Source organism: Pezoporus wallicus, unplaced genomic scaffold, assembly GCF_028554395.1.
Source record: "Pezoporus wallicus isolate ANWC-B61680 ecotype Strahan unplaced genomic scaffold, APGP_CSIRO_Pwel_v1 contig_10051, whole genome shotgun sequence".
Classification (NCBI taxonomy): Eukaryota; Metazoa; Chordata; class Aves; order Psittaciformes; family Psittacidae; genus Pezoporus; species Pezoporus wallicus.
Genome location: NW_026643056.1, coordinates 1 through 27999, shown reverse-complemented (window position 1 = coordinate 27999; position 27999 = coordinate 1). Strand labels below are relative to the sequence as shown.

Genomic DNA, 27999 nt, shown 5'->3' with positions numbered 1-27999 from the left:
CCCATCACAGGAAAACCAGCTCGGAGGAGCCCTTTTGGCTCTTCCCTCTGCTACGTGGTCGATCCAGGCGCTTACAGATCGGAAAGCTGGTATCTCCTCACTATCCCGTCTCTGCAGCACGTGTAAATCTGCTTCTCCCAGGAAGCTACCTGGAAAAGATGGGTGAAAAGCAGTACTGAAGCACAGTGCTTCCCAAGTAACAGCTGAAACTCTCGGGGGTCAGTTTTCCTATAGAGGGAAGAGGTGAGTGACTTCTCAAGCAGCATTTAAAGGCCAGTTCAAGGTTTCCCCAGGAGGTCAGGGATGAAGTGAGTGCTCACACAATGTTCTCCTCTTAGATCCAAAAGGGAAAATGACTTTTTCAATGCTTTCCTCATGCCAATGAGTTGCGCAGGTCAAATCTATGCGAGGCAGAGGGTTAATCTTGGGGGGGGGGGGCGCCAGCTAGGAGTGGGAGAACTGCACTGTGGAGCAGGAATGGGTTAAACCAAGAGCTAATTCCCACCAGCACCACTGGGTTGAGCTCAGGGATCCCTGAGCAGTACAGGCGCAGTGGGGAACGCAAGGATAAGACCTAGTTTCTGGTCTCAAGTCACCAGGGGACAAGAAAGGACAGGCAGCACCACGCTGCTGCTTTCACCCTCATGATCTTCTCAGTATAATTAATTCACATTCTTTATAGAAACACCATTCTACAAGAGTACTCCAACAACCAGGCTCCTCCACTGCTTCAGGTTGGCTCCTGCGTGATGGAGATAACACCAGCAGAGCTGTTTATGCAGAACGTAAGGCAGGAAGAAACCACTAAGCTTAAAAGTGAGTTTTATGAAGGAACATGTTGTGAGGGCCGCCAAATTCCAAGATAAAGGCAGCTCATGCTACCTGGCATCACCTTTCCTTACAGCTGGGGTAACACACTGTAGTCCTCACCTTGTACACAGGGTCGCAGTCAGCTTCTGTGAGATCCAGGACATAATCGAGGTCTTGCTGAATGATAAAGCAGGTTCCATCACCTACACAAGCAGAACACACCAAGCATGAGGAACACTGGGCAATCAGTGCAATAAGCCATGCTCTTGGTTACAAACAGGTCCATCAAAACACCTGATCACAGGGTATGAAGCCCATAGCAAGAGGGAAATGTTGTGGGGATAGGAAAAGGCTCCGAGGGTTGAGGTGCACCTTGGAAGCCCTGTTTTGGAAGAACACAAGGGAGATGGAGGATGGAAATCACAAGGCAAAAAGCAACCACATAACATAGCTCCTACAACATCACCTTTTTGCCATGGGCATTGTCCAGCCCTCTCCCACAACCACTTGTATGCCAGAGGGCAATACTCAGAGTACAAAGCTCCTCCATTCCATTATACCACACAGCACTGGAGTTACCTTGGCTGGCAATAAATCCATCTCGGTACGGGAGCAGTGAGAGCACTGGTGCTCCTGAGCGATGGATGACCTGGATGGGAGCACTGGAGAACAGAGCAGAAACAAGGGATGAGTACTATAGTTTATAGGCAAGAGCCCATTCCAGTGTGTGAACACAAAGAAGCGAGCAAGCTCATGGTCAGAAGATAGACAGAATCCCAGAGTGGTTTGGGTTGAAAGGACCTTAAAGCTCATCCAGTCCCAACCCCTGCCACGGGCAGGGACGCCTTCCACTAGAGCAGCTTGCTCCAAGACCAGGTCCCAAGCCCCTCTCCAGCTTTCCTGCAGCCCCTTCAGGCACTGGAGCTGCTCTCAGGTCTCCCCTTCAGGAGCCTTCTCTTCTCCAGGCTGCCCCAGCCCAGCTCTCTCAGCCTGGCTCCAGAGCTCTTAGGAGGCATTTGCCAGAGAACATCCCATGAGCTCACCAACCTGAGCAGATGTGTCCTCCCCAAGAGAAAGAAATGGCTGTGAAGTGACTCAGAAGCTCATGGTGCCGTGCCTTGGGCCACATCCACCCTTTACAAGGTGGATGACCCCCAGTCTGGCTCTTTCCCAAACAAATGGGAAAGAGATGTAGTTAAACACTTGCAGCCCCAGGCCCTCACTCACTCACTTTGTGTTCCTCACATCCAGCTGATAAATGTTCCCATCCTGAGTCCCTGCCAGGATATAGGTGCTTGAGAGGAATGTGCAGCAGTTGAATGCATCAGATCCCACAAAGAGGAACACCTGAGAACACAGGAACAAATGCAAGTGTCAGACACACAGAGAAGGACACAGGACACCCAGGAGGAAGCCATCACTTATTCAGAAGCCCATAGAGTTGCTTCCATGGCACGAAGTGGCAAACCCAGAGGTAGGTTAATAACCCCTCAAGATGAGAACAGTGCTCCAGGATCAGTTTTGATGTATCAGCAGAGACACTGCAATCAGTGACTGCTCCTGGGCCTCCTTTGGAGCAGAGATGTGACACACAGTGACAGAGAACTGATCCTCAGACACTGCCACCTCACTGACCATGGGGAGCTCATCTGTTCCACCCAGCTTTTACTCTCCACAGCCACCACGAGCAGTTTGATCTGCTACACAGACCTACAGAATGGCTTGGGTTGGAAAGGACCTTAAGGACATCTAATTCCAAGCCCTGCCCAGGATGGTCCTGGGAAGATCCTCAGTACCTGACATCTACCAGCTCCGTTGCTCTTTGCTAAGAGGAGGGAGAAGTTCTGGTTACCACCTGAGGTCTCACCTGCAGAATAAACAGCAACTTTACACCTTGGCTGCATGAGCCAGCCTCAAGTTCCTGCTTCACAATGACATCTACTGGCCTCTGTTTAAGTAGTGTCCTCCCCAAAATGGGGTTAAATGAGGAGTAATTCTTACTTAAAACCCCCACAGAAAAATCTGGCAGTAGGAAGGAGAGAAAACATCCCTTTACTGCACCAGGTACAGGGAGAACAGGGCAGGGCAAAACCAAAGGGGTGATCAGCTCTTCCCTGCCTCCAGCCTGGATCTGTCCCCTTCTGTGCCACGTGGGGAATGGCACAGGGATTACACTAACCACCTTCTTTACCTAGGTAATGAGCTAGATAAACCATCTAGGTTTAATGTGGTTTCATTCCCCATCCCAGAGCTCTGAACAGCCTCATGAACAGCAGTTACCAACAAGAGCACAACAGAAACAAAAGGGACAGGCCCCAGAGGTGGTTTTGGAGCAGCACCACAGAGCACCCTCCCAGGCAGGTACTTGTGACAGCCCCACTCCTCACCGCCTGCCTGCTCTGCAGACCCACTCCTTGAAGCTTCTTGTCCTCTCGAGCCAGCAGCAGGAGCTTCCCTTCTGTCCCAATTTCACGTTCACCTGAGGAAAGGACAATGGTGAATTCCAGCAGTGCCCATGAAACAAATGGTCATGGTACTAAAACCTGCTGGGTTGGAGCATCCCTGCTGAATGTAAAGCAACATTCCTCCAGAGCCTAAGACACCAGCAAGGAGACCACAGTTGTAAGCATTCCAACTGCCTGATAAGGCTCAATTCCTTTTCAGGACTCGAGTGTTCTTACTGGTGACCCCATTCTGGTCCCTCAGTGGTATAAGGGCACACAGCAGCATGCCATACGCTTAGGATGAGTGGTGACAAACCCAAGTAGGCTGGGACAGGGGAATTGGAATCCAGACTAGTTTGGGTTGGAAGGGACCTTAAAGCCCATCCAGCTCCAACCCCTGCCATGGGCAGAGACCCCTTCCACTAGAGCAGCTTGCTCCAAGCCCCTGTGTCCAACCTGGCCTTGAGCACTGCCAGGGATGGGGCAGCCACAGCTTCTCTGGGCACCCTGTGCCAGCGCCTCAGCACCCTCCCAGGGAAGAGCTTCTGCCTAAGAGCTCAGCTCAGTCTCCCCTCGGGTAGGTTAAAGCCATTCCCCTTGGCCTGGCCCTACAGGCCCTTGTCCCAAGCCCCTCTCTGGGTTTCCTGGAACCCCTTTAGGCACTGGAGCTGCTCTCAGGTCTCCCCTTCAGGAGCCTTCTCTTCTCCAGGCTCACCCAGCCCAGCTCTCTCAGCCTGGCTCCAGAGCAGAGCTGCTCCAGCCCTCCAGCCCCTGTGGCCTCCTCTGGCCTCACTCCAACAGCTCCACGTCCCTCTTGTGCTGCTGCCCCAGAACTGGATCAGGGCTGCAGGGGGGTTCTCCCCAGAGCACAGCAGAGGGGCAGGATCCCCTCCCTGAGCTGCTGCTCACGCTCTGGGGGTGCAGCCCAGCACCTGGGGGGAGTTCTGGGCTCAAGCACACACTGAAGCCGGGCCGTGGAGAGCTTCTCCTCACCCAACAGCCCAAGTCCTTCTCCTCAGGGCTGCTCTCAAAGATGAATGTTAAGGAAAGGACTCTCACTCGGAGCAGTTTCAGGCATGCCCAGGTTGAGGGAGCTCTCAGCAGTGCCCACAGCAATGCCATTGACAGGAGAGCCACAGTCAGCAATGACCCCCAGGCAGGCGGACTTCCCGCAGTCCCAGAGCCGGGCAGTGCCGTCCCTGGAGCAGGACAGGACGTTCCTTCCCCGATCCACAATGGCTGTGTCCAAAATACCTGCAGCAAAGCAAAGGCACGTGTTCAGAGAGCATGGAATGCACACAGACAAAGCATCTCGGGTCCCAGAGTGCCACCAGTCATCAGAGCCAAATCGGGTGGGGTGCAATACAGGGTAGGGACCCACAGTGTCTAGAAAGAGGTGTATGTGGAAGGCAGCAGCTCCCAGAGAACCATATGGAGCTGGAGCCATCATCTGGCACAAAGGCAAGGTATTGCCAATACAATGATCAGCTTCAGAGTGAGCCGATTCCACAGTTTCTACCTCTAGAATTAACCTTGAGGAGAAAACAGCCTGGCCCAGCACTGAAAATGTGCCAAGTCCAGCTCTGGGTAATCCCAAAAGGTGTGAGGAGCAAGCAGCATCCCCTTATCTGGCTACAGAAACATCACAAGAGCAGTTTTTGCAGGCGCTGATGCCCCGTCACTACTTTATTTCAGTGTGGGCTGTCAAGTCTAGCTCTGAAAAACAACTCCACGCATTTTGGAAGGGAACAGTCAGATGGCTTGAAGGTTTAATTGACACTTTCCCTACAGAAGCAGTCATTAAACATGACAAGCTCAAATGACAGGACAAGCCAAGCGCACAGCCTGCAGCAGCTTGGGCTGGAGTTATAAGCAGGGAGTAAAGGCAACATCGGAGCTGTCAGGAGCCAGGCGGTGGTGTTGTGACCAAAGCTGTGTTAGCTGTCTGCTGCCTTTGGTTTGATGGACATTTAGAGCTACGTATTTTGAATCCACACAAAGAAATCACATCAGAACAGCAGCAGGTTCAGTAGAAGATGAGGTTTTGAGTTAATCTTGGGCAGCCACGTGGACCCTTCCGATAACACCAACACTTGGGAGACAGAGAGAACTGTACGGAGCAGTTAGTTGCTCAGGGAGAAGGTAATTTGGGGCAGGGTTTGGGGCATCTGATGCCACATCCACAACTCACTTGGAAGCAACCACCTGCCATGACAAGACAGCATCACTGGCCACTGTGCTCTGGGCCTGGTGTAAACAAAGAGTGAAAGAGGAGCATGCTTAAGCAGTATGTCAGAATCCACATTGCTTCTGAACAAAGGGTCCTGGAAACCCAAATCTGCTTTCTAAGGATTAACAGAGGCTCTGTAAGGAAATTTGTCTGATCACAGCTCCAGGAGCCTTTCTGGGTAGCTCATTTTCCATCCCTTGCAGTTCTTCCCTAGGACTAAGTGTCAAGTGGAGCGGTTTCTAGTGCAGACCCTCCTGCAAGGAACAGCACTAAACTCACCATGCAAGATGGTCAGTGCATCCTCAACACAAGGACACAAGGAGGGTGAAGAATTTACTCTCATTTTCAGCAGCAAGACCATCAGGAGGGGCAGAGCTGAATGTGTGCCCTCAGTACAGGGGTGAACAAGCTTATTCCAGCCCTTCTTAACTAATAATCACTTAAGTGTCCTTGCAGCACCTCTTGATCTGAGTTACTCACTTTAAACAGCACGCATCCTCAAGGCAGGTAACTGCCTGAGTTCTGCAAGCCCATAATAAGTTCCTATTTGCTTTTCTGGGCAAGGAGAATGAAAAAACAAACAACAAAACCAAAAGAAAGAGGCTCTGGAGGCAGCTGAAGCTGAACAAGGTGTTCTGGTGCAAGCAAAGGCATTTCCAGCACAGGCAACAAGGCTACTGAATGCAGGTTGGAGCTCTGCAGGAGCAGAAGGCCCTCTGCTTTCACCTCTGGCACTCACCGCAGGCTAATGGACTGCATCCTCCCTCTTTTAATCTTAATTCATGAAGAAAATGCAAGAAAATGGTGAGATAAATGGTTTCATCTGTCTAATACAGCTACTAATCTTATTTATGTTCTGGGAGCTTGCAAAAGCTACTGTGGGCATCTAATACAAATGCAGAGCACAAAGTGCAGCAGGCTGGTGACTGAACATCAGCCCTCAGGTCCAAAGCAATTATACACATGGCAGATGAAGCACTGGAAAGGCTAAGTACCTCCTTTGTGACCTTTAAATGTTACCACGCAGCTGGCATCTTCTGCTGACCAGATCTTTAGCTGGGCATCCATTCCCCCACTCAGAACCACGAGGCCAGATGGGAAAAACCTGCAACAATTCACATCATACACATGGCCTTCCAATAGTCTCTGGAAAAACAAAGAACTAGGTGCTAGTTCCATTGTTATCATCCTTATGCCAAGCAGTTTTTGAGCTATGACACTGGAAAACTTGGTGCTCCCATGTGGGCAAAGAATTAAGCTCAAATCCTCTGAGTGTGCATGCCTGGAATGGACTTGTCTGCACTTGAGGCAGTCCAAGAGGCAGCAGGCACACTTGGGGTCTCCCTCTACCATTTGAGTAGCTGATTGTGCAGTAAAGGATACTACATTTGTTTCCAGCCAGAAGTTAAATGTCTTTATCCTCTACCAAGCAAGCAGCTGATAGGTCAAGCTCCACACGAAACATTAACTGGGAAGGCAACAAGCCATGATGTGGTTAATCCACCAGAGCCAGGAGCCTTCTCCTCACCTCTTCTCTACTGCAGAAGACATTCAGTGCTTGTAGCACACAGATTAGGAGCTGCCAGTTATCTTCCACATTCGAGCTGTCATCCCTAAGGACCCATTCTTATTTTCATGCTGAGACTCCTCTCCGGATTGCTGAGCGTCATTTCCCTTGGGAGAAGCCATGCTTTCCAGAGATTTGATTAAAACCTCAGAGATGTCAAATTTGAATTAGCTTTTCATTCAAAGGCCAGACTGTAGATTTAAATGAGATCTCAGTGTCCAAGGCCAGGTCGGACACAGGGGCTTGGAGCAAGCTGCTCTAGTGGAAGGGGTCCCTGCCCATGGCAGGGGGTTAGAGCTGGATGAGCTTTAAGGTCCCTTCCAACCCAAACCAATCCATGATTCTTGCCTGCCCTAGACCTCAACATGTGGACAGCCAGACCAAAGTCAAGGCCAAATGACTTTAATAATGTCACAGGCAACTCAGAACAAAGCTAGATGCGCTTACTCTTATTTCTCCATTCGCAGCCTGCCATATTTTCATGGTCCCATCCGTGCTGGTAGACACGCCAAGCCCTCCACCACTGGAGATATCAAGACAGGTGACCTGCAGGAGGGTAAAAAACACCAAACATTAGCTTTGTATCACCCAGTACAAAGATATTTCTGCTCCAGCATCTAACTCTGTACTAGAGGAGCCTTGCTAAGTAATTCAGTGCCATCATCTCCCCAAAACGTACAGCTGAACTCATTCAGAACACCCTAAAGAGATTCCACACCCCCAGCTAAACAGTTTTAGCCAGGACGTGGAGCTGTTGGAGCAAGTCCAGAGGAGGCCACGGAGCTGCTGCGAGGGCTGGAGCAGCTCTGCTCTGGAGCCAGGCTGGGTGAGCCTGGAGAAGAGAAGGCTCCTGAAGGGGAGACCTGAGAGCAGCTCCAGTGCCTAAAGGGGCTGCAGGAAAGCTGAAGAGGGGCTTGGGACAAGGGCCTGTAGGGCCAGGCCAAGGGGAATGGCTTGAACCTGACAGAGGGGAGACTGAGCTGAGCTCTTAGGCAGAAGCTCTTCCCTGTGAGGGTGCTGAGGCGCTGGCCCAGGGTGCCCAGAGAAGCTGTGGCTGCCCCATCCCTGGCAGTGTTCAAGGCCAGCTTGGACACAGGGGCTTGGAGCAAGCTGCTCCAGTGGAAGGGGTCCCTGCCCGTGGCAGGGGTTGGAGCTGGATGGGATTTAAGGTCCCTTCAACCCAAACCAGTCTGGGATTCTGTGATTCAATTAAGAGCACAAGGTAGTGGTTAATCCATTACAACAGCCATTAAGTACATTGGTAACACAAGTGGCAGCTCATGTAACAAACCAATCTGTGGTCATTTACTCTCTGGTTGAAAAAGCCAAAAAGCCTGAGAAAGTCATTGAAGCAGAAATTAAAACCCCCTCTGATGTCTGCCACATGCCCAGAGTTTCACGAAGGACTTGGAATATGGAATCAGGCAAAACAGGAGTGCTCAGAAGAGGCAGCAGGTATAAAGGAGAACTGGAGCACAGTCCACACCAGCTTTAAACTCATCTCTATATTAACAGCTCTTGCTTCAGCTGCTTTCCAGAGGAGATCTCTGCAGTGCACCTGGAACCCATCACCCCCCTTTGACAGCAGACTGAACACTTCCACCTGCATTTCCATTTTGCTGTGCTCTGAATGCTGATTCCATTTCTCACACAAAAGGGCAGCTGGGGACTCTCGAGCAGCACAAAGCTCAGGGAAGTAATTCACCTTTTAGTGCCAAGCTCCATCTCTCAGCAGAGCTTTGCTTTCTCTTAAAAACAGCTGTAGAGTTGCCTTTATGTCAAAGGCACCTGATTCATACTGCTTTTGAGCTAATTCAGACTGACTGTGCAGCTTCCCAGCACTTTAGGCTGGGTTTATCACAACCATTTACTCCATAGATCAGGAGATAAGTGTTCTGTAACATCTCCAGTGGCTTCAGGGACTCCCTGCAGGGCAGCTGCTGTGCCTGCAGGATACACACTCCCCCATTTCTTGGATCATTTCTACATAGGATTAAGCATTCAGCAGAAGCACAACCTACAAAGCCAAGTTATGAGCTTCTCTTCAGTGAAGAAATGAAGTCTCAGGTCAGTCAGCCTTTGTGTGTCACTGCTCAGCACGTGGCTGTGCTTATGGCACCCCCAGGTTGATGGGGGCATGATAAGAAAGATCATTCAGCCAAAGGAGCAAGGCTGCTTTTAAATAAGTGAGAAATTTATGCAATTTATTGAGTTTTAAATACAAGCTGAGCCTTTCTTGTCCCTGAATTCCCACCAGGGCAAGCCGAGTTTATGCCAACATGCAATTCCCAGCCCCACAAACACAAATTCATACAGCAAAGATGGAAAACTTTATTAATGGGAAACAAGAGCTGCTGCAAACAGGGATGGAGCAGAACCAGTCAGATGAAAAGCTCAGCACCTGGAACCTTGTATTATGTTGGGTTTTGACACACTCATTCACATATCCCTTTATAGGGGGGTTTGTCAAGGGCCTGAAGTAAGCAGAAAATAGATGACTTAGGGAAAAAAACAGTCCAAAGGATACAAGAGATTATTTTTAGGGATTAAACTCAACCACGATCAAGTTTCCATGATCTGCTGTGTTCTATTTCCTGCTTCACACACAAAGTCAGGCTGCAGACCACCCCTCAAAAGGAGCATGCACCATTCAGAGACACACTGTGAAAGGTCAAAGTCACTCCCAGCTATTTCCCACTCACTTGGCAAAGTTACTCACACTTTTCTGATGGATTCTACCAAAAGTTGTGTACGGGGCCAGGAACTTGGTGGACACATTTTCATGAGGACAAGAAATGAGAATGCTCTTCTAGAGGAGGAAAAAGAGGAGGAGAAGAATTAGAAGTGCTGTTAGTCCTACTGAAACACAGACAGTGACAAGGTAGAACTACAGTCTGAACCAGGCTGTGGTCTCTCACAGCCTGAAGACCAATGGGAGATGCAGCACTGGGCTCATCTCTTTATGCTCCTCAAGATGCAAGCCCTGGATGGCTTGGAATGGTCAGAGCACCCCAACCCAAGTATGGGATGTTCCAGACCAGCTCCAGGGCACAGCACAGGCAGGAGGCCTGGGATAGCTGGATAGCACCATGCAGGGGACTGGACAACAGCTTCAGGCTGCTATTTCAAGTGCTGTAAAAGCACAGCTATAGGTTGGGTGGAGAAGTGATTAGAGCAGCCCTTCTCAGGGGTGAGGAGAAGCTCCCCATGACCCAGCTTCAGTGTGTGCTTCAGCCCAGACACACCCCCCCCCCCCCCCCCCCCGTGTGCTGGGCTGCACCCCCAGAGCGTGAGCAGTGCTCAGGGAGGGGATCCTGCCCCTCTGCTGCGTGAAGAGGGGACCCCCCCCTGCAGCCCTGATCCAGCTCTGGGGCAGCAGCACAAGAGGGATGTGGAGCTGTTGGAGTGAGACCAGAGGAGGCCATGGAGCTGCTGCGAGGGCTGGAGCAGCTCTGCTCTGGAGCCAGGCTGAGAGAGCTGGGCTGGGGCAGCCTGGAGAAGAGAAGGCTCCTGAAGGGGAGACCTGAGAGCAGCTCCAGTGCCTAAAGGGGCTGCAGGAAAGCTGGAAAGGGGCTTGGGACAAGGGCCTGTAGGGACAGGCCAAGGGGAATGGCTTGAACCTGCCCGAGGGGAGACTGAGATGAGCTCTTAGGCAGAAGCTCTTCCCTGTGGGGGTGCTGAGGCGCTGGCACAGGGTGCCCAGAGAAGCTGTGGCTGCCCCATCCCTGGCAGTGTTCAAGGCCAGGTTGGACACAGGGGCTTGGAGCAAGCTGCTTCCCGTGGAAGGTGTCCCTGCCTGGGGCAGGAGTTGGAGCTGGAGGCGCTTTAAGGTTCCTTCAACCCAAACCAGTCTGGGATTCTATGATTCCACTGCCCCTTTGTGCACACAAGGCAGTTACTAACACCCCCCCCCCCCCCCCAATCCCACCACAGCCCAGCCCTGGCACCTTGGTGACTTCCCCAACCACGAAGCCCTCGGAGGCAGCGATGTCGGGAACACCCTCGGTGCTGAGCCCCCGGCGGGTCACACTGCCGTACAGGGTTGGCTTCCCTGCGGGGAGAGCAGCCATCAGCCTGCGCACCCCTCAGCTTTCCTTCCCCTCACCCCCTCCTAACACACAGGGCACCCCAAAACTGCCCTGACCCCTCTCATAGCACAGGCCACAGCCACACTCAGACCCTCACCCCCCCATAACCCACAGGGTACCCCCTAATCACCTTCACCCTTCTCTTAACCCAAAGGGCACGCCCCAACCACCATCACTCCCCCCCATAACCTTTAGGTCCCTTTGCCAACCACCCTCACTCCCGTATAAAGCAACGGGCACCCCCCAACCTCCTGCAACCCCCTCTTAACTCACAGTGCACCCCACAGTAGCCCTCACCCCCCTCCCAACCCATAGAGCACCTCCTAACTGCCTCACCCCACTCACAGGACACCCCCAGCTGCCCTCCCTCCCTCCTACCCCACAGGGTTCCCTCCAGCCCCACGGCACCCCATCATCCCACCGCCCCCCGAGGCCTCCTCCGGCCGCTCACCAGGGCTCCGGCAGCTCAGCCAGGCCTCGCCCTCGTCCCTCCTGCGCACAGAAAGAGCAGCAGTGAGTGCGGGGCGGGTAAAAGGCACCGGCACACGGGAAGGGCCCCGGGGCCCGCGCTCACCTCAGCGCCCGGCTCCAGTCGCTCTGAATGCGCAGCGTCGCCGCCATCTTGCCGAGCGTCCGCTTCCGCCTCCTTCCTTCCCGACACACCCCGCCGGGGCGGAAGGGGAAGGCGCTGTCCAATGAGCGGGCACGTCCGGCGCTACGTCACGCCGCGCCCCGGCAGTGCCTTCCCCGACACCAGCCTTAAAGGAGCCGCGCCGCGGTGCTGGGAGGGTACGAGGGGAGCCGGGACCGTGGGGTGCTGGGCACCCATGGGTGGGGGTAGGGTGCATGGGGGACAGGCTCTGAGCACCTATGGTGGGGTATGGGGGTGGACAGCCATGGGTTGGAGAGGGTGCTGGGCACCCGTGGGTGTGGGTAAGGTGCATGGGGGAGGCGCTGAGCACCCATGGAGGTGGGGGTATGGATTGGGGAGGGTCCTGGACATCCATGGATGGGGGTAGGGTACGTGGGGGACATGCTTTGAGCACCCATAGTAGAGTGCACGGGGTAATGTGGGTGCTCTGGGATGGGGAGTGGACAGCTATCGGTTGGGGAGGGTGCTGTGTGGGGGTAGGATGCATGGAGAGTGCTAGGCACCCATGGGTGCTGGGTGGGTGCATGGACGGTGATGGGCACCCATGGGAGGAGGTAGGATGCATGGGGGAGGTACTGAGCTCCTCTGAGGGGGTGCATGGGGATGATGTGGGTGCTCTGAGCACCCATGGAGGGGTGTGGGGCAAACAGCTATAGGTTGGGGAAGGTGCTGGGCACCCCCAGGGGGAGGTAAGGTGCATGGGGGTGCTGGGCACCTATGGGAGGAGGCATGAGGGGTACCCATGGAGGTGTATGTGCTGCATGAAGGGGTGCTGAGCTCTTCCCAGGGAGGGATATGGACCCTTTTGGGGCACCATGTGAGCACAGAGGGTGCTGAGCACCATAGGGGTGTGGGATAGAGGGTGCTGGGCACCGTGGGGTGTTCCTCCTGTTGACAGGAAGGCAGCACCCAACTCCTGGCACCTCCCTCCCTGCAGCAATGGCGAGGCCGGGACATGGCAGGAGCCGTGTGTCACCGGAGGAAGAGGAGGATGAGGAGGACCCAGTGGACGCCATGGTCTCCAGGACGGGCTGCATGGCCCAGCACCGGGCGCTGCAGCACTGCATGGCGGAGCAGCAGGACTGGCGGCACTGCCAGCCCCAGGTCAGGGCGTTCAGAGACTGCATGGCCCACAGGAAGCAGGACAGGGAGGTACAGAGGGCACCCAGCAAGAGCCAAGGCCACCCAGCTCCTGCTGGAGAGTGAAATCCCCCTGGAAGCCTGATCCCAGACTGGGAATCGCCAGGAATGGGGTGGCTGTGCCATGTCACCCCTTTTTTTTGTGATGTTTTTTTGGTCCACTGGGTGGCTGTTAAATCCACACTGTACTGTTGGGAGATTAAATCCAGTGGTATCCATCACCCTGGCTGAAGAACTTTGTCACTGGGGTAACTGGAAGCTCAAGGGGATGCTTGTGGGGTGAGATGGGTATTTCCACCCCAAAATCTTGAAATCACAGAGTAGTCTGGGTTGAAGGGACCTCAAAGGTAATGCAGCTCCAATCCCCTACCATGGGCAGGAGCCCCTTCCACTAGAGCAGCTTGCTCCAAGCCCCTGTGTCCAACCTGGCCTTGAACACTGCCAGGGATGGGGCAGCCACAGCTTCTCTGGGCACCCTGGGCCAGCGCCTCAGCACCCTCACAAGGAAAAGCTTCTGCCTAAGAGCTCAGCTCAGTCTCCCCTCGGGCAGGTTCAAGCCATTCCCCTTGGCCTGGCCCTACAGGCCCTTGTCCCAAGCCCCTCTCCAGCTTTCCTGCAGCCCCTTCAGGCACTGGAGCTGCTCTCAGGTCTCCCCTTCAGGAGCCTTCTCTTCTCCAGGCTGCCCCAGCCCAGCTCTCTCAGCCTGGCTCCAGAGCAGAGCTGCTCCAGCCCTCGCAGCAGCTCCGTGGCCTCATTCTAAAGGGTCAGTTAAACACATGTATTTATTAAGACAAGCTCCTTAACAGGGAATTTTCTTCCCACTCACCACATTATTGGTACAATGCTCATGAAATCACCTTCTGCAGGCCTAACAACCATGTGGAGAAGGTCACTTTTCCGGGGGTGGCTCCAAAGTGGATGGAGAGTTCATCTTCATCTCAGTTCATCTGTGCCTTCAGCTCTTCAAGTTCTGGTCGAGCCTTCAGTCGGCTCTTGAAGTCAGCTTCTGTGTGCTGTAGAGGATAGAACAAACCAAGCAAATCAGAACCACCTTGAGAACTGCCTGAAATGGAAGATGAACCCTCTCCCAAAAAGAATCACTTAGAAATTGATTGTCTGCTGAACCTAAGAAGCCCAAGCAGAAAGTCCCCACTGAGTAGGATCTTGTAGGCAGCTCCACATGGAAGCTGGTTGCAGCGCTCTAAGACTCCTCTCTTATATCCAGCTTCCCTCAAGAGCAGGTTCTGGGGGAAAGCAGAGGCCACAATGGTTTTGAACACTTGGTACTGGCATGGGCTGCTCTGAAATTCATCTTTGTAAGCTCTTCCTCTCCTGGCTAACTGCTTTTGTCAGTGTGAGTGATGGCATTGGGCTCAAGAAGTCAACTGGATGTCTCCATCTCTGCCACTGCCCATCACTGTAGCATCTATGTTCTTAAGGAGATTGGGACTTTCTCCAGTCTTTGCAGGAGCATCCCAAAGCTTTCACCTCTTGCACCATCAGTGGCATGAAGCCACTGGGCTTCCTGCAGTGGACTGCAATGACTGGGTTAGGCTGAGAAAGTGGGAAGGGAAGGGAAGGGAAGGGAAGGGAAGACCTCATAGCAGCCTGCCAGTATCTGACGGGGGTCCTAGAGGGATGCTGGGGAGGCACTCTTCATTAGGGACTGGAGTGATAGGACAAGGGGTAACGGGTTAAAACTTAAATAGGGGAAGTTTAGACTGGATCTAAGGAAGAAGTTCTTTACTGTGAGGGTGGTGAGGCACTGGAATGGGTTGCCCAGGGAGGTTGTGAATGCTCCATCCCTGGCAGTGTTCAAAGCCAGGTTGGATGAAGCCTTGGGTGCCGTGGTTTAGCGTGAGGTGTCCCTGCCCATGGCAGGGGGGTTGGAACTGGATGATCTTAAGGCCCTTTCCAACCCTAACTATTCTATGTTTCTATGACTTTGCAAGTGGCTCAATGTCACAGTTGTCCCTCCAGGGCCAAAGCCATCACGCAAAATTAAACCCAGAAATGGGACCGTGACCAAAGCAGAGATTACTGAGCTCAAGAGACCTTCTCCCATCTTCCTTCTGGTTTTGCAGAGCTGCAGATAAGTAAATACTCTTCAAAGGCCACTTAAGAAGCCAACTGTGCTTTCATGTTTAAATTTAGTTGTGCTGCGTTCCCTTGCCAGCCACTAGAGTCTTTTAGTCCCTGAAGAAAAAGGGCTTCCTGGGAATGTTTTGTCTGAATGTAAAATGAGTTTAAGTATCTCCTTATGCCTGGTCCACCAGTGGGTGGAGTTCTGCCCTCGTCCTGAGCTCTGGCCTGAAGTCCTGAGGTCTTTTGGCCAGCGACTAGGCACCCTCTCAGGGAAGAGCTTCTGCCTAAGAGCTCATCTCAATCTCCCCTCTGGCAGGTTAAAGCCATTCCCCTTGGCCTGGCCCTACAGGCCCTTGTCCCAAGCCCCTCTCCAGCTTTCCTGGAGCGCCTTTGGGCACTGGAGCTGCTCTAAGGTCTCGCCTTAAGGAGCCTTCTCTTCTCCAGGCTGAACGAGCCCAGCTCTTTCAGCCTGTTTGTGCTGGGATTGCCCTGACCCAGGGGCAGGACCTTGCCCTTGGCCTTGTTGAACTCCATGAGTCACAAGGTTCCAACCCTCCAGCCTGTCCAGGTCCCTCTGGATCCCATCCCTTCCCTCCAGCATGTCACTGCACCACACAGCTCTGTGAGTAGGGATGCATCCAGAGGATGCTAAATGGAGTATGGAACACTCATCAAGAATTAGAGGTAATGGTTTTCCATAGACCAAGTGAGGGCTGGTTCTGGGTGATCCTGGGTATCCGTAAGTCCAGAGCAGACAGCAGCTTCAGGACCAGGTCTGTCTTCTCCAAGCAAATTCATGTCACATCCTACCTGCTTCCTGAGTGCCCATCACTGGTAAAATCAAACATACCTCTTTCACTAACAGATGGACCCCTTCAGGCTGGTTACTCTGAATGATTTCCAGGAGGATTGGAGCAAACGTTGAGCTCAAATGGCTGATCTGAAAGAGGAAATAAAAGTGCTGCAGGAGCAGAACTCCACATCCCAAATGGACTCATTATACTAATGGCATAGAAAGAAAGAGTGTCCCTTTCAGTATGAGCCTGTGGCAGTCAGGCACTTCAGAGAAGCACTCTCTGCTTTGTGCTCACACCTTTTGCATACAGCACAGCCCAAAGCTTTCATTTTGGCTCTTTTCTATGAACACTGTGCTTCCTGACTGCTCTCCTGTGCTTCCTGACTGTTCTCCTGCATGGAAAGGGATTCAACCATGCATGAAGATCTTCATTTAGATGAGAGTCTAATACAAAGGCTGCCACTGCAAACCTGCAAGCCCCAGTGTTAATCACACATCAGCTATCTCCAGGTAATAAAGTCCACACTTGGGTTTAACATGTAATTCAGCAGAGGTTTAGCAGGGAAAAATCACTGAGGAGAAAGAACTATTTACCTCAACCGGTTGTACATGTTTGAAACTGGCCCTGATACTAACAGTATTATTAGATTACACTGAGTTTGCCCAGTCATCCTTTATAGAATCACAGGTTGGTTTGGGTTGGAAGGGACCTTAAAGTCCATCCAGTTCCAACACCCTGCCGTGGGCAGGGACACCTTCCAGTAGAGCAGCTTGCTCCAAGCCCCTGTGTCCAACCTGGCCTTGAACACTGCCAGGGATGGGGCAGCCACAGCTTCTCTGGGCACCCTGTGCCTCAGCACCCTCCCAGGGAAGAGCTTCTGCCTTAAGATCCAACCTGAACTTCCCCTGTTTCAGTTTGAACCCATCACCCCTTGTCCTATCACTACAGTCCCCGATGAAGAGCCCCTCTCCAGCATCCTTGAAGGCCAAATGTGACTTTTTTACCCCTTGCCTTAAGTATTGTGCATAAAACAGCTGATAAATCTTCGGTCTGAAATACATAATCCAGGAACCCCTCTTCTGCTTTGTGAGAAACCTTTACCAAGAAATCCAGTTAGACTGCTCCATGCTTCAATTTACACACAGATTACACCTTTCATTTATTCCAGGGACTTAACTCCAGGAGTTAAGGGGTTTTGAGGGGCAGCCTGCGATAGGAAGCACTGCACAAGAGCCACAATATGATGAGCGAACTCCTACCTGGATAACCCTCTGATGGGTTGTAAGGACAGCATCCAGCTGTGGTTTGGAACCTCTCTCTTCCAAGAACAGCACTTCCTCGGTTTTGGTGGGCATCGCATAGCTGCAGGAACCACAGGTCAGTGCTTTGGCCAGGGAGGGAGATTCCTACTTTACAGGAAGGAATCAACCTCCAGCAGCAGAGAATGTGGAAGGAGATTAACTTTTCATGAGGAATTAATTATGCAAACTATGTATCAAACAACTCAAGCATTGGCAGAAGCTGGGTGCTTTACTGGGAAGAGATAGGGAGAAGCTTGCAGCTCTGCTGCCAGCAGAAGGCTGTTTCAGCTACAAACACCAGCCTGGGAAGAGGACTTGCAACTTTTAGAGTTAAAAGAAAGCTCTAAAGCCACAGTTCTGATTTATTCTGTAATCTGTTCATCAGGAACAGAGGCAAAAGCTGCCAGGCACCACTCCAAAGACCTTACTTCCACCCTTGAATTCAACAGAAGTACGACGAGGCACTGGATCAGATCCCGTTCTGCAGTTAGCGTTCCCCCAGAGACCTCAACTCCCCTTCTCCACTTGCACAGCATCAGTAACAACAGGCTACATCCTACTGCTCATCTTTTACCCTACAAACTTTGCTCTCTAAGGGGAAGTAACTTCTTTCTGTACATACTGAACTCTGCACACCAAGTCCAACCTCAGAGGGCCCAAATATGATAAAAGGTAATAAAGCTTTAAGGTAAGTTAGATACACTTTCAGAGAAGCACCACTAAGTGGTTTTACCTACAGCAATGCAGTGTTTCTCCAAGTGACTACAGCTCCTTGGGTGCACTGCAGGTACCGAGGACCTGTCTCACATCCCTCAGAGTCATTAAAACCAGCAAAGCTGCTGTCAGGATCCATCGGCTTTGAGTATGCAACTGGAGCATCCCCTACTACTAAAGTAGTGGGTAGCTCTCCCACAGCCTTCAGAGGTTTCCTAAGTTCATTCCAGTTTGTATAATCACTTGCAGTGAGCACAATATATGCACAGAGCCTATAAAAACCAGCAGCATAAGTCAGCAATACTTGAGCCCGCATTCCCGGGCTCAGCACCCACAGGCTTAAGTCTTTTCCATAGAATCCCAGAGTGGTTTGGGTTGGAAGGGACCGTAAAGCTCATCCCCCAGAGCTGGACCCTCAAGCCCTGTCCAGCGTGGCCTTGAACACTGTCAGGGATGGTGCAGCCACAGCTTCCCTGGGCACCCTGGGCCAGCGCCTCAGCACCCTCACAGGGAAGAGCTTCTGCCTAAGAGCTCATCTCAATCTCCCCTCTGGCAAGTTAAAGCCATTTCCCATTGGCCTGTCAAGGACGTTGCTCTTTCTCAAAGGAATGAGAAGTATCAGCTCTTTTTCCCTTGGAATCAATGCCTGAACAAATCCATTTCAGCCTTCCTTATACGAATAGGGCTTGGAGTAACCTGGTGTAGAGAAAGGTGTCCAGACAGGTTGGAACTGGATGAGCTTTAAGGTCCCTTCCAACCCAAACCCTTCTGTGATTCTATGAATAAAGCATCCCAAATAGTACAGATACACATAAAGAGAATGCTAGGCAGATGGCAAAAGATTCAGATGTGGGAATCTATCAGAGATTGTGCCCTTAGCTCAAGGTATCATCCTGTAGGAGCCTGACCTGGCCTAACACAATGAGATGGTGAGGAATGACAGCACAGCTCCTCGTACCTTTCATTGACTCTAATGGAGAGCCTGTTGCAGAGCTTATGCACGTACTGAGAAAAATGCTCCACAAGACACATATCATAGGAAGTCATCTGGATGTTGATATCTCCATACTCATAATCTGTCCCAGCATTTATCTCTTTCATCTGCACTCTGTCCTTTTTCTTCTTTGGAACCTGTATTTAATAAAGAGAACACAGAAAGCTTTTTGGAACAAAGCTGGAAATAAACCCATTACCTCTTGCCCACACAGGAGACCATCTACAGCTCTCTCTTCTGACAAAGGTTTGCTGAGCTGTGTTGAGTATCTCACAGCCCATCTGTGCTCACTCTCCCTGACTATGAAACTGGGATGACATTCTGTGAACAGATGTTCTCAAGTTGAACAGTTCAGTTTTTGGATGGCAGAGCTACAGAAGTCACACAGAAAATACATGCACACCATGATTCATTTCTTCCAGAAGAAGACAAAAAGGGAGGAGAAAGACTGCTTTTTATTTCAGCTCCTGCCTTCAAGGCAGCTGTTTTAGAGGAGTTGTTGGTTCCTCCTTCCATAAAAACTGTCATCTTTCCAAATCTAAGGGAATGTAGAAAGTTTAAATGCACACAAAACCTGCTGACAACATTCTGCAATGATCTGAAGTTGGGGGGCGGGGGGGGTAAAATCAGCATCAGGAAGAGATTCCTCCCTCCCAAAACTATTCATTAACTTTAGTAAGAATGTACTGGACAAGGTATTTATGTACTGGGAAGGATTTATGCAGTGTTGTGAGTGGGTGGGACTTAACACTCTTTACCAAGAAGCAGTAAACAATTACATTATTCCTTTTCCATATGATTCATCAGCCACGGAATTAATAATCCCAACACTTCAATCAGGCTCTATCAAGATGCCTCAGCTGGAAGCAAGCACAGCTGGGGAGTTTTATACCTACCTCTTTAGGGAGCAGGTATTTGAACCTCCCAATGCCATGTGTAGGACGGGACCTGTAGTGTCTGTGGCAACTCAGGAGTGCATCACCTTAAACCCAAAGCAGAACAAACGTGTTTCCAGCTCTTCTTTTAACATATACAAGTGCTTTGAGATCCCCAAATCCTCACTGGGGGCAAGAATTCATCCTCAGTTCCCTGACAAAGGCAAAGCCAAGCCAAATATTCTATGATTCTATTCTATGATTCTAAAGCTCCAGGTGATCTCTGCCCCAGACAAGCCTGTTACAATTCACACTTGGTTACAGTGAGAAACAAATAAGGAAGAGATTAAAAGTGATTCATTTCCCAGGTGAATTCTCAGGCAAATAAAAGACTTGTCAGCACCAGTGGATGGGGAGGATGCTGATGAAATGTTGCATCTGTCTCCTCTTCCATGACAGCAGTGCTGCCACCACGATGGATCTGAGCCCCACTTCATTTTCCATCCAGTCCTGTTCAAATATACATGTGCTAGGAAGCCAAATCAGAACTGCATCAGCTTTTATTTATCCTTCAATCTCCAGGGTAAAATGAGGCCCTCAATAACCCTCATTTTAATAAAAGCAGCTCAGAACAGCAAAGAGAAACCGAACACCAAGGATTTAAGCCACTCAGTTACTCTTTGCCTCCGCATCAAAAACAAATTCTACTTTAAATTGTGACAGCAGACTCCACCAGCTCAACAAATGTTACAGTCATGAGGGTCTAAGTCAGTTCCTGAGTAGTAATAGAGTGAAAAGCATCTGCCTGGTGTCACTCTATACAGTGTAACACCATGACTAGGACCCTGCTTAGCCAAAAACAGGGAAACAGAAGGTTAGGAAAACAAGTAGGGAAGTGGAAGAGCAGCCGCTCAGTGCAAAATTAGCTTAAAAAGAATCAAAAAGGGACACAAACTCTCTAATATGTCATAATTATTTGGGGTAAATGAGGCTTTTCCTTGTGTTGGATTAATAAGAGGCCTTACCTGCAGCACACAGATGGCTTTCTCTGGGTGTTGCTGCTCTGTAGGAAACAAGATAATGATTAAAAGCTCTACTTTCACCTACCAGATATGGAAACACATCTGGCCAATCCTTGAACAAAGGCTTCCACCCCTAGGCCTCCCTCAGACACAGAGAGATCCCATTAGCAACAGGACTTGCTCTTCTGCACATCCAACAGCCCTTTCTGGTCCCAGACATCAGCTCAAAGTCCCCCCTCCATAACTAAAAGATTCTCCTTGGCAAAAAAGTATCTTTCTTGTCATGTGTGTTTTGTGGCAATGCAAGTGGAAGTGACTGTTTTAACGCCTTACACTGTGTTTTACTTGATAGGTTTAATTTCAGATCACTCACCTGCTGAGTGCAAACACTTGCTTTAGCAATGCTCCCTTCTTGAAGCACAGCACCTGCAATGAGCCCTACAGTTAAAATCACAGAATCCCAGCCTGGTTTGGGTTGGAAGGGACCTTAAAGCTCCTCCAGTTCCAACCCCTGCCACAGACAGGGACCCCTTCCACTAGAGCAGCTTGCTCCAAGCCCCTGTGTCCAACCTGGCCTTGAACACTGCCAGGGATGGGGCAGCCACAGCTTCCTTGGGCAGCCTGTTAGAGTGCAAACAGTACAGCAGATACCCAGTGAGTTTTCACCACCACTTCCCAGAACACACCCATTGAAATGGCACTGGAGACCCTCTGAACGTACCAATAACCCTCCCAGTCTCTCCAAAGCCTCCAGCTACCACTGCTCTCAAGAACACAGCTGTAACACAGAGATGACGGCATCCTGGCCTGGATCAGCACCAGTGCAGCAGCAGGGCCAGGGCAGGGATTGTGCCCCTGCACTGGGCACTGGTGAGGCTGCACCTCAGATCCTGTGTTCAGCTCTGGGCCCCTCACAACCAGAGAGACCTTGAGGTGCTGGAGGGGGCCAGAGAAGGGTAGCGGAGCTGGTGCAGGGCCTGGAGCCCAAGTGTGATGGGGAAGGGCTGAGGGACCTGGGGGGTTCAGTGTGGAGAAGAGAAGGCTCAGGGGGGACCTGATGGCTCCCTACAAGTGCCTGAGAGGAGGATGGAGCCAGGAGGGGCTGGGCTCTGCTCCCAAGGAACAAGGGATTGGACACTTGTCTTTTCCAACCTGTTCTAGTTGATTCCATGACTCTATGACTGTGTTAACCTTCTCAGGCACCCCTTTTGCTTTAGTTTGGGATGCAACATGCAGAGGGAGGCTCTCCTCCCCTTGCTTACAGACCACATTCATCACTCACACCATCCCACCACCACCAGGCTACACCAGCCACACAACCCTCAGGCTTGTTCCAGCTCCGCATGGATGGAAGGAAACAGCTCATCCATCACCAAGGCAGAGCCCTGCTGTCACCACAACCCTGGCAGGCAGAGCTGCACCAAGCCAGCCACGCTGGGGGGATTATTGCCAATGTGAGCAGAGGGAGAGGCAGGACCAGGGATGCGCCCTGGGTACTGAGGAGGAAAGAGGGGTGCTGGGGGGGGGAATCTCTGCCCCCAGCCCAGGCACACAGGGGTAAGCAACAAGGGCACTAACTCAGGGTCAGGCCTGTGTCCTCCCAGGAGACACAACACCCCAATTCCCTTCACATGAGGAAGGGGTCTTGGAGTTCCACTCCTTTCACGTCTTAAAAGGGGCTTATAACAAAAAGGGTGAAAGACTTTTTAGCAGGGCTTGTGCAATAGGACGAGGGGTGGTGGTTTTAAACTAAAAGAGGTAAATTCAGGCTGAATGTGAGGAAAAACTCCTTTACACCGAGGGTGCTGAGGTGCTGGCACAGGGTGCCCAGAGAAGCTGTGGCTGCCCCATCCCTGGCAGTGTTCAAGGCCAGGTTGGACACAGGGGCTTGGAGCAAGCTGCTCTATGGAAGGGGTCCCTGCCCGTGGCAGGGGTTGGAGCTGGAGGAGCTTTAAGGTCCCTTCCAACACGAACCATTCCATGATTCTATGACAACTCCAGCCCCAGGGCCGGGCCTTTCCCTCCTCCTCAGCAAGGGCTCGTCCTGTCCCTCCTGTCCCCAGACCAGGCCTGTCCCCTCCCGTCCTGCCCCGGTACAGGTCCCCCACAGCCGGTCGCAGCCCACAGGTACCTTCGGCAGCGCCGCGCTCATCCCTCCGCCTGGGACGAGGCCCTCAAGGTCCCCGCGGCTCCCTCCCCTCGTTCCCCCCAGCAGGAGCGATAACCCTGGGACACCCGCGCTAGCGGCAGCCGCCGGTGTCCGGAAGGACCGGGGGGAGAGGGCCTGAGGGGACCGGTAATGGCGGACACCTCAGCCCCACCGGGGCCGCGCTCCGCCCGCTCCTCGCACGCTGATTGGCTCTCCGCGGCGGCCATGTTGAGTGTGGCCTGACCGGACCCGCCCCAGCGCGGCGCGGCGGCCATGTTGAGTGTGGCCCGGATAGACCCGCCCCGGCGCGGCGGCCATGTTGAGTGTGGCATCGCGGCCGCCATGTTAGCGCCGTGAGGGAGCGCCGTGAGGGGCGGCGGGGATGGAGGTGCCCGGGGGCTGTCAGGGCGGGCGGGCGGGCTTGGGCCGAGCAGGCTCCAGGGCTCGGTGTCTGCGTTCATGAGCAGCTCACGGTGTCCGTGTTGGCTGTGGGGTGCAGGCTCCGCAGGACCCGCCTTCAGTGTGGTGGCAGCCTCAGGGCTGGGCCGGGTGTGCTGGGCCGGAGCGGGGACAGAGGATTTGGTGTTAAACTGGCCTGATTTGGCTCTGGTATGGGCACCGCAAAAAGGGGGGTTGGGGTCTTTTTTCCCTGGAAGGAGAAGGGCTGGACCTTACCCTGCGGTCAGCAGCGGTACCATGGCCCAGGTTCGGTTGTGTGTGTGACAATGGAGGTGGGAGCATGAGGTGCTCGGTCCCCATGCAGGCACGCTTTTGGCTTGTGAGGGAAGGAGAAACTCCTGTTTCCTCAGCAGGCTGAGGGCAGAGTGAATCCCACCTCAGAGCCACTGCCTGGATCCCAGCCGCTGGCTGGAGGTGCTTCCCGGGATTTGAAGCAGGAAGGCTGTAGGGGACATCCCTGATGGGCAGTGTGCATTTCCCAGTGGAAGAGGAGAGGGAATGGGTGATGTGTGGCTCCGTGCACTCCAAAGCTGACAGTCTGGAGCTAGCTTCGAACATCCCATTGCAAACTGCTTCCTCCTGTCCCAGCCACACTCCTTCACCTGAATCATGGAATCAGTGAGGTGGGAAAAGACCTTCAGGATCATCCAGTCCAACCGTTCCCAGCACTGCCAAGGCCACCACTGCCCCATGGCACTGAGGCCTCATCTCCACAGGGTGTGAACCCTTACAGGGACGGTGCCTGCAGCCCTGTCCTGGGCAGCCTGTTCCAATGCCTGAGCACCCTCTGGGGCAGGAATTGTTCCTCAGCTCCATCTAAACCTGCCCTGGTGCAGCTTGAGGCCGTTTCCTCTTGTCCCATCCCTTGTTCCTTGGGAGCAGAGCCCAGCCCCTCCTGGCTCCATCCTCCTCTCAGGCACTTGCAGGCAGCCATCAGGTCCCCCCTGAGCCTTCTCCACACTGAACCCCCCAGGTCCCTCAGCCCTTCCCCATCACACTTGGGCTCCAGACCCTGCACCAGCTCCGCTGCCCTTCTCTGGCCCCGCTCCAGCACCTCAATGTCTCTCTGGTTGTGAGAGGCCCAGAACTGAACACAGGATCTGAGCGGCAGCCTCACCAGTGCCCAGTATCAGGTCACCTCCTGTGCTCTTCCCCAGTCCCTTCTCTCCTGGCTGGCCCTGATTTCCCCTTTCTTGACAGCAGAGCCTCCTGCCTGCTTCCCTGCAGAAGATAGAAGGCGGACATCAGTATCTTAGTGCTCTCCATCCTGTGCAGCAGCAGCCTGGCAGCTGGATTTCAGGTCAGGATTTAGCTCTGCTGACTGATCACTGCCCTGACTGCTTTTGGCTGGAGCTGTCGGGGTCTGTCATAGACTTCCTGCCTTTATCTCCAGTTCATCTGCGTTCACTGATGTGGCAAGAGTCTGCTGCAAACCAGGCTCATGCATTCGATTCGAGCTCTACTCTGTCAGGCCTTGTCCTGCTCTGACACACACCTGATACCCCACGTATTTATCTTCATTGTGATCTGGTGCATGGAGGGGTGAGAAGGAACAAGGGAGGACAAGGTCTGCCCCAATGAAGAGCATGGATGGACTCAGTGCCGTGCACAGGGCTGTGCTGTCTCCTCCACCCGCTCAGGTATGGAGGGAGCAGAGAGGATCTGCCCAACCTTTGCTCTCTCCTCCACCCTTATCAAGGCCATGGGCTCCCAGCTGTGTTCTTGTGGAGCTCCCTGGACATGACAGAACTGCCTATGTGGAAGGGACGTTGTCCTGCCCTTTGAGCCCCAGCCAGGGCCGCCCTGCAGTGACGCTGGGTTGGTGACTCCAGGCTCTTCAAGCAAGGAGCTCTGGGGGAGGCTGAGCTGGGTTGAGGCCAGCATTCCTGGACCAATAAAGCTGGGCTTCTCCTCCCATGAACTTTGAATTCCTGAAGGAAATGCGGAGCTTGAGGAGAGGCTGCTGTGACTGGAGGGGGATTGGCTGGTGCTGTGTTTGTGGGAGGAGACCCTGATGGGCACAGCAATTAAGAGGGAGTCATGCTGATGACGACCTCTTGTTCCAGGACCACCCCTTGAATCCTGTGTTCAGCTCTGGGGCCCTCACTGCAAGAGAGACATTGAGGGGCTGGAGCGGGGCCAGAGAAGGGCAGCGGAGCTGGAGCAGGGCTGGAGCCCAAGTGTGATGGGGAAGGGCTGAGGGACCTGGGGGGTTCAGTGTGGAGAAGAGAAGGCTCAGAGGGGACCTGATGGCTGCCTACAAGTGCCTGAGAGGAGGATGGAGCCAGGAGGGGCTGGGCTCTGCTCCCAAGGAACAAGGGATGGGACAAGAGGAACCGGCCTCAAGCTGCACCAGGGCAGGTTTAGATGGAGCTGAGGAACAATTCCTGCCCCAGAGGGTGCTCAGGCATTGGAACAGGCTGCCCAGGGCAGGGCTGCAGTCACCGTCCCTGCAAGGGTTCACACCCCATGGAGACGAGGCCTCAGTGCCATGGGGCAGTGGTGGCCTTGGCAGGGCTGGGAACGGTTGGACTGCGTGAGCTTAAAGGGCTTTTCCAACCTGGTTGATTCTGTGATTCTATGACCTCAGACTCTCTGTGCTTATGGATGGGGCTGCACCCCCTAAGTCCATCTGCCCCCCCCCAGGGACTCATCACACAAAATGTGGCTGAGGAGGGAGCATTGCCCGAGGCTGAGTTTGGGGTAGAGTAGTCACAAATTGGGCTAGAGCAGTATCCCTCTCCCAGTGACCATCATTGTCCTACATATCTCAGTGAGAAACGAGTCTGTCTCTTCCGTGCCGAGTTTCTCCATCATCTATCATAGATGGGCAGATTTTAAGGCCAAAAAGGGCTGTTAAATCATGTAATTCAGTCTCCTGCACGCCTCAGCTATAGATTTCCGCTGCACGGAAGCAGATCACTCCTGCTTTGATGAAAGCAGCTTTCTCATAAAGGCTCCTTCTCTTGATTTTCCCTGGATACAAAGATAGCGCTGCTCTTGGCAGCTTGTTCTGGTGGCTGAGCACCTTCTCTGTTAAAAACCATGGACCTCATTTCCAGCCTGAATGCGCCTCAGCTCCCGGATCTGCCTTTCTTTGATTAATGAATCCCTTCACAGCCAGGTAACCGCGGCCCTCTTTGCAGGAGCACAACCTCCTTCTTCGTGACATTTAAAAAAGCAAAGGTGTTGCTTTGTTGCTTCCCCCCTCAGCTGCAGAAACCCAAAGCTCCCCTTTTCTGTACGCTAATTATAACTGAAATAGAACCGTGGAGCTCTTCTTCCTTCTCCAGGCTCCTGCAGCCTGGCCTCGCTGGAGGGATTATTTCATCCATCCTCTTCTGCTTCGCTGCAGATCTCTCCCTGTCACGTAGCTGGATGTGCCTGTACAGCACAAGTGCTGGCAGAGGTGATGCTCGAGTGGTTTGTGACTGATGCAGAGGCTGTTGCAGGCTTCTTGCCTCTTCTCAATCCACTTTCTTTGGCACTGGAGGAGCAAAGCTGTCCTAGGAGACTTGAGATCCAGCACCTGAAAGTCTCTCCTTTATGGACTGGTTTAATTACAAAACCAGACAAAAAGTGTTTAAAAACACTTTGGAAGAAAACCTCTGATGTTTGTCTCCTTTTCTACCTTCTGCAGAGCTTCTTAGGACCATGCCAAAGGCCACCAGGAGTCAGCAGGATGATATCCTCTGCCTCCAGCAAGCAGAGCCAGGTCCCTCAATTGCTTTATCTTGAAAGCCACATCCATCTTCCCTGCGAGCCCCTTGGGCTGAAACCTCTTTGGCAGGCAACGCAGAAGTGTTTCCTTCTCCCCATGCGAAAAGATGCTGAGCCTGAGCTGAGCTTTTGTGATAAGAATAATTGTTACAGCCAAGACTTCTCCCTGGTAGAGAGCCTGTATTTTCCCTGGGATCAGCAGGAAAGATCCCTCAAATCCATACTGACACCACATGGATAAGATGATTCTGCCCCTCTGCTGTGCTCTGTTGAGAACCCCCCCTGCAGTCCTGATAAAGCTCTGGGGCAGGAACACAAGAGGGACCTGGAGCTGTTGGAGCAAGGCCAGAGGAGGCCATGGAGCTGCTGCGAGGGCTGGAGCAGCTCTGCTCTGGAGCCAGGCTGAGAGAGCTGGGCTGGGTGAGCCTGGAGAAGAGAAGGCTCCTTAAGGGGAGACCTGAGAGCAGCTCCAGTGCCTGAAGGGGCTGCAGGAAAGCTGGAGAGGGGCTTGGGACAAGGGCCTGTAGGGCCAGGCCAAGGGGAATGGCTTGAACCTGCCCGAGGGGAGACTGAGCTGAGCTCTGAGGCAGAAGCTCTTCCCTGTGAGGGTGCTGAGGCGCTGGCACAGGGTGCCCAGAGAAGCTGTGGCTGCCCCACCCCTGGCAGTGTTCAAGGCCAGGTTGGACACAGGGGCTTGGAGCAAGCTGCTCTAGTGGAAGGGGTCCCTGCCTGTGGCAGGGGGTTGGAACTAGAGGAGCTTTAAGGTCTCTTCCAGCCCCACAGGCCCTGATGAAAAGTCTCTCTCCAGCTGCTCTGAGGTCTCCAGGCAGCTTCTCTTCTCCAGGCTGAACAGCCCCAATTTTATGCCTTCCTACCGAGGGCGCTCCAGCCCCATGGGAGCTGCACATACTGCGGGCAGAGCGTGTGCATCTGCCTTTCCCCGCAGACATCC

The 27999-nt window shown here is 52.8% G+C and overlaps 3 protein-coding genes across 3 annotated transcripts; 1 reads left to right on the top strand and 2 right to left on the bottom strand.

Annotated features, from left to right (window-relative positions):
* Nucleotides 1-10: 10 nt before the first annotated feature.
* On the bottom strand, nt 11-11809 carry PAAF1 (proteasomal ATPase associated factor 1). Its single transcript, XM_057396570.1, has 12 exons — nt 11714-11809; nt 11591-11631; nt 10999-11102; nt 9771-9860; nt 7499-7597; nt 6480-6630; nt 4314-4508; nt 3198-3289; nt 2042-2157; nt 1390-1472; nt 931-1013; nt 11-149 (listed from the first exon to the last, which is right to left on the bottom strand). Exons 1-12 carry the CDS (start codon nt 11758-11760, stop codon nt 72-74), a joined length of 1179 nt encoding a protein of 392 aa, XP_057252553.1. The 5' UTR covers nt 11761-11809; the 3' UTR covers nt 11-71.
* Nucleotides 11810-11833: 24 nt separating this feature from the next.
* Nucleotides 11834-13151, top strand: LOC130592333 (cytochrome c oxidase assembly factor 4 homolog, mitochondrial). The gene is made up of 2 exons (XM_057396576.1): nt 11834-11928; nt 12729-13151. Exons 1-2 carry the CDS (start codon nt 11835-11837, stop codon nt 12995-12997), a joined length of 363 nt encoding a protein of 120 aa, XP_057252559.1. The 5' UTR covers nt 11834; the 3' UTR covers nt 12998-13151.
* Nucleotides 13152-13695: 544 nt separating this feature from the next.
* Nucleotides 13696-22967, bottom strand: MRPL48 (mitochondrial ribosomal protein L48). Its single transcript, XM_057396575.1, has 8 exons — nt 22851-22967; nt 21093-21145; nt 20723-20760; nt 19719-19804; nt 18787-18959; nt 17073-17175; nt 15867-15956; nt 13696-13944 (listed from the first exon to the last, which is right to left on the bottom strand). Exons 1-8 carry the CDS (start codon nt 22869-22871, stop codon nt 13870-13872), a joined length of 639 nt encoding a protein of 212 aa, XP_057252558.1. The 5' UTR covers nt 22872-22967; the 3' UTR covers nt 13696-13869.
* Nucleotides 22968-27999: the final 5032 nt, after the last annotated feature.